Here is a 10,977-nt window from a genome sequence, read left to right on the forward strand (position 1 = left end):
GGTGTTCAACGCCTGTTTTGGTCCTTTATTTCAAAAGCAATGTATAAACTATTATATATTGTTGGAAAGATCTGGAAGTTAGCTTTCCAACGCCATTGAGAGCGCGTGAACTGGACCTCTGTAGCTCTAGAATGCTTATTTGAATGCATGGAGGTCAGGATCTGACAGCATTTGTTGTCCTTTAAGTGTTTTCTATCATACATTGCTATTTGCTGCTTCCTTGTGCAAGATTTGCAATTGTGATGATGTTGGTGGAGAAACTAACCTTGCGAAAAATCCTCCTAGTCTTAACTACATAGGTTTTATGAGGTATAGACACTTTGTTGAGTTATCGTGTCTGCGTGTCGGATACATTTCCGACACGACACTCACCGATACTCATCCGACACGCGTGTCTACTGTGTCCAATCGTGTCTTAATAAAAAATAAAAAATTCTTCTCTGGATATGCTTGGATACACCTAAATTTTATCATATGTTAGCGTGTCCAATCTTATTCTTAACATGTATTTTTAAAATAAATTTAAAAATAGTATATATTATTATTTATTAAAATAAAAAAATATTTTAAATACTTTATATAATTAAAATAAGACATTAAAAATAATTTAAAAATTATTTCTATTTTAATATCAAGAAAATATAAAAATATTATTATGATTTATCTAAAAAATACTTTATATTTTATATGTATGCGTGTCCCCATGTCGTATAAAATTTTAAAATTCGTGTGTTGGCGTGTCTCGTGTAATGTCGTGTTCTGTGTCCGTGCATCATAGCATAGGTTAAATGTGTAACTTGTTAGAAAAAGAAAAAAAATTAAAAATAACGGAAAAACAAAAAATCTAATAAAATATATATCAATTTGATTTTTCTTTTTTAAATCACATGGGGTTTGCTATGTATACTAGTAACAACAATCGTCTTTGGTTGATGAGAGATCTACAATATATATCATTGTTATGAAATCACTCATTCTAAAAGTTTAAGCTGGTAGAAGAAGGTAACATTAATGGTTATATTTCTAACCGTCACAAAATAAATGACATCTATTTGGATATTTAAAATACAATAAAGCTCTACATCGAAGTCATCTAGCCAATCAAGTCCAACCAAGTTGCTATAACCTAATTCAGCTCCACGCGCCACTACCTCTAACAACCTTTTGACTTAACGTGCAACTATATATAATTGTCTTTTCTATGTAGATTTCGTTTTTTACTTTTTCAAATTTTCTCAGCGTTTTCTGCATTCTCTTCCTTCTCTGCGTTCTCTTTGTTCACGATCAATGCTCTTTGATCTAATTTGAATATTTGGATCAATTTTTTTTTTTGAAATCAAGCTGTGAAATCAAGTTTGAACAGGTATTTCATTTTTGAAGACAATGAATGATGCAAGTTCGCACTGTGAGATGAACCAAAGTGAATTGGATTATTGTTTTGACACGAATCAAGTAGACGAGTTTGGTTCAAACCTCATTAATATAGTTCGTTAGTATTTGATGCTCCTGTAGTTGAATAATTTCTTTGTTTATGAAAATTTGTATTCATGGTTGACAGTTTGAATTTGAATGTAATGTACGATTTTTGAAAATTTTTTGTCGAATCTATTTTTGTTCCTAATTTCGGTGCATTCTGGATTTAATTCGGTGCATTCTGAGTTTAATTTTGGTGCATTCTAATCTGAGCTTATTTTAAACTGAGTTTGTTTGTGTGTCGTCATCATTAAGAAATTTTGGTGCCTTCTAGATTTAGATAAGGTGCACATAATTCAAAACTCTTCTTCCTCCTCCTTCTCGTCTTCTACTTCGTCTTCTTCTTTTTCATCTTTTTTTTCCTTCATCTTCTTCTTATTTCATTTTCTTGTACTTATTTTTGTTTTACGTCTTGGGAGGAATAAAACAAAAAAAAAGAGAAGAAAAAAAGAAGAATAAATTTCGGTCCATTTCTGCTAAGAATTCAATCCAATAAATATGAAGTGATATACATTCAATTAAATAAGATTGCAATACAGTACAAATACATACATTCAAGTCTAATATGAAAAGTAATGCTATTAAAAGAAGAAGTAAGAGCTACAGAAAAAAAGAAAAAAAAAAGAAAGAGGGAAGAATAAAAAGAAGAAAAAATGATGCATTAAAAAAGATATTTTTGTATTTTATAGCAAAATTTCGATGTGAAAACTAAGACATTTATGTGTTATTGTTAAGAAAGTTCGGTGTTGTCTTTTTTATATAATATGCACAATTGAAAACACTTCTTCTTTTTCTTCCTCATCTTCTGTTTCGTTTTCTTCTTCTTTTTCATCTTTTTTTTCTTCATTTTCTCTTTTTTATTTCATTTTTTCATAATTCTTCTTGTTTTACTCTCTTGAAAAAAATAAAACAAAAAAAGAGAAGGAAAAAAATAATGATTGCAATAACATGAAAAAAGGAGGAAAAGAAGAAACAAAAACAAAACCCAGCAACATAACAGCAGTACCAATAGAAAAAAGAGGAGAAGATGCACGAAGATAGAAATCGTTTTTCATATTCTTTGAGCGTGGCATGCAAAATGTCAGCGAAGCAGGCATTTTGTTTGCGTTAGTGAAGTGTGTGTGTACATACTGCGTGTAATGAAAGTGGTTTTTGTTAAGTTTAGACTAACTTAATTGGACTTGGTTGTCAAAAAGACGTAAATGTGTAGAGCCTGTTTTTGTTTAAACTTAGAGGTTTAGCTAATGTTATAAGGTTATCAATTGAGAATTTTCTTTTTAAAAGGTAGAGTTTATTTGTTTTAATGTTTTTATTATACATTTATTAAAGTATAAAAATTTAAAATTTTTATTATGAACAATTCTCCATATCAAAGCAATTTTAACATCCAAGTGATTTGAGTTACGTGATTCTTTTTTCGTTTTCTCCCCTCTCCTTGCGCTTCTTCACTCCGGATGCTACATCTTCTTCTTCTCCTCCTCCTTTTTTATTATTTTTCAATTTTGTTACCATCGTCACCAACAACACCTCCTCTTATTGAAATTTCGTCTCCTCCTTTCTTTTCATCATTCTCCTCCATCATCATCATCATCATCATCATCATCATTGTCTTCTTTTAATACGTATCGTCGTTATCATTATCATCGAATTTTTGTGATATTGATGACATTGTCGGATCCAAAATTGATTTGAATGTATTTTTGTTCAAAATTGACTTGTTTCTGAATTTGAATTTATATAATGGACAATTTTCGGTTCATTAAGCATTATACAATGATTTTGTTTTGATAATATTTTCGGTTTATTTGAAACGCAGGTGTTTCTGAATTTGAATTTATATAATGGACAATTTTCGGTTCACTTAGTATTTTACAATGGTTTCGTTTTATAATATTTTCGGTTCCAAATTTATTTAATGATATCACCATAAAAAATCAGAATCAATATAGATGTTAGCAAAATGGTTTAGCAATTTAAGATTGATGAAAAATCGTCTTTAAACACGGTTGTATTAGTGTTTAAACTATTGTAATATGAATTTATGCCTAAAATATATCCGTTTGCAGTTATAATTAGAGAATTATTCATGATCATATATGTCTCCATATTCCGCACAATTTACTATATATACATAACTTAGAAGGCGAACAACAAATTTCCCATCAGTCCGTGGTTTGAGTTCAGATATCTGATTTGTATTACTTGTACTAGAATTTATGTTAAGATGATTAAAAGGCTCTCGTTTTATTTATATATAAAATCTTATAAGCTTGTACACACACCACATCTTCTTAATATAATTTCGGTTCATTCTAAATATAATTTCAGTTTATTTTTGTTTTGTACAATTCAAAATTCTTCCTTCTCACCTTCTATTGCTTCTTCACTGGAGAGAGGAGAAGGAGGAAAAGAAAAAAAAATACAGTAGCAATAACAAAAAAAGAATGATGGTAAGGAAAAAACACGTAAAGAAGAAAGAACGCGAAAAAAAGGAGGAGGAAGAGGAGGAGAAACGCGAAGAAAAAGAAGAAGACGCTCTGTGCGTAAACGAGCGTAAGAAGAAAAAGCAGCTCCATGCTTAAATGAGCGTGAGAAGAAGAAGATGCGCGTGTAATCACGCTTTTTTAATGAGAGTAATTTTTGTTGGTGTTGAGCCTACTTGAATGAACTTGGATGAAAAAAATACTTGAATGTATAACAACCCTCTTAAACAAATGACTATATTTGTCATAAATTTAGTATAAAGTTACATTCCAACAGCTGTAAACAAGAAGTCGCAAGTTGGTCGTTTCATGATATACCACCAATCATTTACAACAATAGTTTTCTTTAAGGGGAAAAAAACTAAAATAAGAAAAGCTCTTAATCAATCACTAAAAGTAGGGTAATAAGTAAAAAATTGAAAGAAAAAAAAAAGGAAGTAATGAAACAAGCTAAATAACACAACACACCCTTGATTTGTTCCCCTCCAAGATTGTAGAGTGCATTATTATGCTCATGTTGTTAACTCAAGGGACCAAAACAAAGGATGAAAATAACTGAGCCACTGCTCCTGGATTTAGAACATTGGTATTTGGTATCAACACGTGAAGAGATCACTATTCTGGTTCTTGAATGTTTTAAGGGCATTGTCAACTGAATGTAGCTCTCATGTTATTTTGGTTGTCCACACCCATTCCATTGCAGAAGTTGTTTAGTAAGGACTCAATTTGTTTTACTTCTTTTGGAATTGATGCTGTAAGGACCTGTGTTACAACGACGTTAGTTACTTTGCACTAACTATAACAATCAAACCATATCATATGCGCAAGTTCTGGTAAAATTAATAATTTTTTGGGGCGAAAAAAAGAAAAAGCGGAAAAAGAAGGACAAGATATAGATATTTATCAACATGTTTTCAGATATTATTCTATCACTCAAGAAAACCCGGATCAGCACCTCTAGGCCTCTAGCTGTTAAAAATTGATAAAAACTAGTTTCAATCACATATTTAAAGAACTTACTTCGTAACCAGTTTCTGTGATGAGTACCTCATCCTCAATCCTAATCCCGATGCCTCGATACCTGTATGCACGTCCCTCGAGATGGATTATATCAATAACAGTAACATAAAGTTATAACATTTATTTCCATGTTTGAAGACAAATTTATGCTCTAATGGAATGCATGATGAATATTATGTAAAGAGATCAACCAATGATGTAACAAAAGTTATGAAGAGTGAATAGCTAAATGAACCCAACTAGTAGAACAAAGACCTGAAGACAAAAGGCATATTATCTTAGGCCGATGCAACTTTGGGAAATGGATCCTCTTGATTTTTTTTTTCAATTGAGGGTGTAAAATGTGATCTCTAACTCTTTAATATTTTCTCATGATCTCTCTTGGTCCTACTTATAAAATGTATGATAAGAAATTGCACTTTACCCCCTCAAGTGAGAAAAAAAAATTGAGAGGATCCAATCTCTGCAAATTGAATTACAGCTAAAAACAGATTAACTTGGAATATAGGATTCTTAATTCCCAACTAAGAATTTTAAGTCCGATTATTGTTATAATTCTCTTGATAGATTTAAAAATATGAAATATAGAGATGGAGGACGCTCCAATGGCCAGAGGTACAGAGAGACTCGAGAATTCTGAAAGAAATTATGAAAAAGGGATTCTTGAAGCCGATCAATTGATGGAAACTGTAACGAAATTTCATGTCTTTTGGTAGAAACATCTTGGTGAACTAGAGAAATCTCAGAGCAAGTGATGAAAAATGCAGTTTCCAATAATCAATTTCAGTTTTACACTTACAACAAGTTCTTTAATAAACCACAAGTACCTCTCTGGGCAGTTATAAGAAGATGGGATGTAAACTCCTGGTTCAATAGTTATCACCTGCTCACAATGAATAAAAAGCATAAGCTGTCAAGTGTCAGCCAATGAATATTAAGTAAAGCAGTAGAAGTGCAAAATGTATTCTGTCTCATACAGGGAATTGGGTTCAGCTTTTCTTTTTTTCTAAAAACAATTCATTTTCAATAGAAGGTAGTCATCCTAATTTCAACAAAAAATATAAAAATAAAATAAATTATGTTTTCAGCCTTTGATTAGAGAAAGTAACAACTTCATTGGGAAAGTTTTGTTAAGAAATCACTTTTGTTGTGGAAAAACAAAAAACAAACTCACCCTAAGTTAAATCACAACCACCTGGATGGCTTTCTTTCAACGTGAAGATTATCTTGTTTTTAAAAATAATATATTTATTTACTTTTGGTTTAGTTCTTGGATTGGCTGTGATTATAATAATGCAAGAATTGTAGAATCCCTATTCTTTTATTAGGCAGTTTATTCTGTGAATGGAACTTTTGTTATCATTTGACATGAAAAGTGTCCACCTACTGTCCTGAAGATAGCATGCTGGAAATACATTTTCTAACATTGTCATTAGAATTTAGAAGTGCTATTATTTCAATTTCTCCATATTCGATATGGATAACAAAGTAGTAGATAAAACTATTGCATAGTCAAGGAAATAACTTACAACACCTGGCTTCAGAGGAGCATCAAAGCTGACCATTGAACAATCATGAATGTCCATTCCTAGATAGTGACCTGGACCAACAAAATGTGACGTGATTGAATACATCAAATCTCTATTAGCTATCATCGTATAAATTAGTTCAAAAATCCAAACTAGCTATGAATCTCTAGAGTAACAAATGGTTATTATGAAGTCCATATCTTTCATAATTTGATAGTGAAAAGATTAAAGGGTGCTTTAAGAAAGATACCTATAGAAGTTGGGTTCAACTTGTGGTAGGAACTGCTTCCACCATTTTTCAATAGTCCAATCTCCTTGAATCCTTTTTGCAGCATATCAACCTATGCAACCAGACCTTTAACAAGTTTTGCTATTTTATAAATAAAGCTTCAGGAAGCTAATTGAGTATACAATGAGTTAACATTCAACCGAAGGAAACAAAAGGTGACTCAAAAAACACAGATATCTCTATCATGGAAATATTCAGGTCAGTAGCACACTTTAATGGCTACTAATTTTTATGAGATGGTCCGCATAATGCATCAACGAGCAATAAGGCAAAATACAGGGAGAACGGGAAAGAAAAAACTGGTCATCTTGTACAAATCATTTATTGAAAGTTTTCAGGTGGATGGCTGTAATAGATGGATTCTGTCCTAAAATTTGTTAATGAGCTGGCTGCTGGCCCACAAAACTGCAATCTAATAAAAGAAAACAGTTCTGATAATAATATTTCTTAAAAAGGGATAAGAAAAAGGAGATACCGAATAGTTGTGTATTTCTCGAATACTGGCACCAGGTTTACAAAGTTCCACACAAAGCTTGTTCGTTTCCAATATAAGCTCATAAAGTTCTTCCTGAACGTACAAGAGGAGATCATATCACACACTATAAGACTAAGAAGACAATGCATTTGAAATGAGCAATTTCACGGTGCATTAATAAGGAGCAAAAAGTAAGCTCTACACATTTAAATTTCATTGGCTAGCATAGAGAGGGGAAGATGCCATGGCACAAAAAATAAGTTCTGAGGATCTCTTTTCCTCCGCTCCCTTGTATCATTTGATATTCTTTTCCTAGTCCCCCCTCCCTCTAAAAAAAACATTAAAATAAAACTAAAAAAGGAGAGAGAGCCCAGATCCCCTATGCCATGGGCAAGGGAAGAATATATTGAGAATCTTGAATGCCCAAACGTGCATGAACAAAGTTAAAAAGGAGCATATCTCACTAATTCAGCATATTTGCACCAACATAAATCTTCACTTCTTCCATAATGCCATCTTCTGATCTGTCATGGATTCCTGTGGCAAGCCTTTTGGTTGCTTATTGAATTTTCAAAAACAAGTGAATCGATAAGAAAGTGGTACTATCATACTGTCTTGTTGAAGAAATCTCACTGACTACCAAAGAGTAGTCAAATAGAAAAGTAAGTACTGAGAGAAACACCAAATAAGTCTTTGAGGCATCTGCTTCCTCACTTTCTTTACTCTCCTACTTATTACAGTCTTAATACTAAATTTTACCAACAAAAAATAGGTGCCTTTCATTCCTTGTGGCCCTTGGCTTTCTTCCTGAAGTTATAATAGATGCACAATCATATGTATACTCAATCCTCAATTCGATAAGGATGAACTTGCACACTTTCCTTATTTGGAAGATGGAGATTTCCTTTTATGTTTTTCTTAAAAAAAAAAGATAAAAAGAAACATTAAGCAATTCATTCATGGATTTGGTTGAAGTGGCAAGGAACTTTAAGGCCTTATTAAACAAGATGAAGGTAAATAAAGTTTCATAAACAAACCTCCTAAATATACCACCAAGGATGAAATGGCAAATGACACCATGACAATAAAATAAACTTGTTTCGTCCAATAACTATGTGGAATTACTAAAAGCAATTCAATTAGGCAAACCTGGGAAGAAGAAAAGCTACCACAAGGAGGCCAGGTACGAGTAAGATCACTAACATAACCATGTAACTCACATCCAACATCCATCAAAACAAGATCTCCCTGTTTAATCTGCCAAATATATGATAAAAATTCAACAATAAAAAATAAATACTAGGAGACAGCATTTGATGATGATAACTAAATTTACCTTTTGGTCATTTCTGGAATAGTGTATGACACTTGCATTCGGCCCACCACCAACAACAGGATTGAATCTGTTATGAAGTGCAATAAAGGACAAGAGAAAGCGAGCAATTAATCATTGATAAATGTGAAAGGTTCTTAAACTATCAATTAAAAACACAAAAGTAATCATAAATGAAAGAAATCCTTAAGCAGTTAATTAATTCAATAGAGAGGCACTCACCCCATTCGCTGTGCTCCTCTCATTCTGCATTCATATTCAACCTTTGCAGCTAGCATACCTTCAAAAGGGTATGTTTTTGAATGCAGCATAGTCAACAAAAGGGCCTATTTAAGACAGACAGGAAAGGTTCAAAGTATCAAGATTTTATCATTTTGCACCTAGACCCAACGAATGGTAGAAATATAATTAACAACGGTGTATCAGACAGCCTCGCTAGGAATTTGAGTCATTGGACTATTAACTGTGCAACGAAGATGGATGTACCTGACAAGCAATCGATGCAGCCTCCTTCATGAGCTTTAGCTCAGCTGGTGACTTTATCCATCGCAACTGATGTGTATAAACAGATAAATCCCTTACATTGTTACAATAAACTAGCTTTTGGAAGGCCTCCAGTTCTGTGTATGTGGAGGTCGCAGTCTGAGTGTTGTGGAACAACTTTGAGGATCCCCGTAACATATCTGGAAGGATCTGAATCATTAATTAAAAATGTTAAATAAAATATCATTATAAATAGCACAACTGCTTGACCGAGGAGGTGAGGAACATAAAAAATCTTTATTAGAGCTTCAGCAACATTGGCTGCAAGCCTCCAGCAGGCTTATCTATGGAAATATTTCAGGTGCATAAGACAAAAACATAGATGCTTGAAAATTTATGTTGGATAGTAGTGATCCACCTCACGCAATTTCCTCATCGGATATGCCTTGTCAGCCTTGAATGTATCTAATGCCGCTTCAACTCCTGCTATTTGCCCTTGCCAAGTCACATCCTAGACAAAAGTATGGTTTTAAAATTACATCAGATTCCGGATTACTTACTTCCTTGCTGCAGAACTAGAAGAAGCGACAACAAAAATCACACACACATGACCCAAATCCATGGATACTTGCATGATTGAACAACTGAAATATTATACTACATATATTTAAAGATTGACCAGAGACTAACTCAATAAACAAATAATCAATTTTTTTTTAGTCTAAAAACAATTTACATAAGTTGAATATATTACGTTAAGATAAGTATCACAGAAAATGTTCCAGTAGAAAATCGAAAGTGAATTCAAGTCACAATAAGGATAAGATGTTGTCATACTAACATAAGGTTTTACTTCTGGCATGAACATGCATAAACCGATATCATGTCCTAAAACGGCCACACCACCGGGTTGTTGGCAGCCTGTGATATACAAATAATCCGCATCTTGTCGAAATGTATATGGCACAACATCCGTCATCATCTTCACCGGTGCGGCTGCAATGATGGCCAAACTCTTCTCGGGGAGAAGATCCAATAACTTCTTCCTTCTTTCGATATATTCATCGCTGGATATACCTGGGGTGATCTCCCCATCTTTTAGTAACTAAAAACACATTGCAAGACAACATATAAACATGCTAATCAGGAATTAGCCTTAACCCTTAAATGAAAAACCATATGACAAAAAAAATCATTTTAGCAAATAATGCCAAGTTTGAAACTTGAAAGTAATTTCATTTTCTTTTGTATGAAAAGAAAAGGGGAAAATGTTATGGAATAGCACCTTTGGATGAGAAGCAGGGGTTGGTTGTCCAATATCAACAACCACCTTGTTACTGCAATACGAACGAAAACCTACAATCTTCGTACGAAACTTTGAAATCAAAACTAATTAGTTAGTTAATTAGTTAGAGAAACACAAACGAATCATCAAATTCAAACCTTCTCGTTATTTAATCAAAATCAAAATCAAAATATCCGGTTATACGAATAAAAGATAGAAAGATATGGTGTTAATCATAGAAAAATTGCGGCAACTGAACAAACAGAAAGGAAAATAACAAAACTTGAGAGACATTAATAAAGTGAATTCCAAGAAGAGATATTTACCTGCGTGCGTGAAATGGAGTTGGTTAGCTTTCTCATAACACAGTGCATTTTTTTAAGCTGAGGTTGCTGTGTGCTCAAAGCAGAGGTTTAGAGTTTAGACTTTAGTGTTGAGACTTTAGAGGGTTTAAGAGCGACAAAGCATACATAACATGCTTCGGCCTTCGGCTATGAATTGACCACATTTCTCTTCAAATGGACTTTCGGGTTGTGTGGATTGGGAGTAGGAGGGCATTTTTAAACAAGGCTTTAATGTGAAAAACTTCCTCGACTTATTCAAACAC

General features: G+C 32.9%; 1 protein-coding gene across 2 annotated transcripts; it reads right to left on the reverse strand.

Moving 5' to 3' along the window:
- Nucleotides 4,180-10,921, reverse strand: LOC107618871 (probable Xaa-Pro aminopeptidase 3). Of its 2 annotated transcripts, none has more exons than XM_016321044.2 (14): nucleotides 10,697-10,919; nucleotides 10,371-10,460; nucleotides 9,927-10,190; nucleotides 9,504-9,596; nucleotides 9,089-9,295; nucleotides 8,825-8,928; nucleotides 8,606-8,672; nucleotides 8,419-8,526; nucleotides 7,270-7,362; nucleotides 6,756-6,846; nucleotides 6,506-6,576; nucleotides 5,804-5,859; nucleotides 4,977-5,037; nucleotides 4,180-4,718 (listed from the first exon to the last, which is right to left on the reverse strand). In XM_016321044.2, exons 1-14 carry the CDS (start codon nucleotides 10,742-10,744, stop codon nucleotides 4,605-4,607), a joined length of 1,467 nt encoding a protein of 488 aa, XP_016176530.1. In that variant the 5' UTR covers nucleotides 10,745-10,919; the 3' UTR covers nucleotides 4,180-4,604. The 2 variants fall into 2 exon arrangements, 1 of the variants encoding a protein (XP_016176530.1); XR_002353581.1 differs by having other exon boundaries at nucleotides 4,691-4,718; nucleotides 6,511-6,576; nucleotides 10,697-10,921.

Source organism: Arachis ipaensis, chromosome B09 (assembly GCF_000816755.2).
Source record: "Arachis ipaensis cultivar K30076 chromosome B09, Araip1.1, whole genome shotgun sequence".
NCBI lineage: Eukaryota > Viridiplantae > Streptophyta > Magnoliopsida > Fabales > Fabaceae > Arachis > Arachis ipaensis.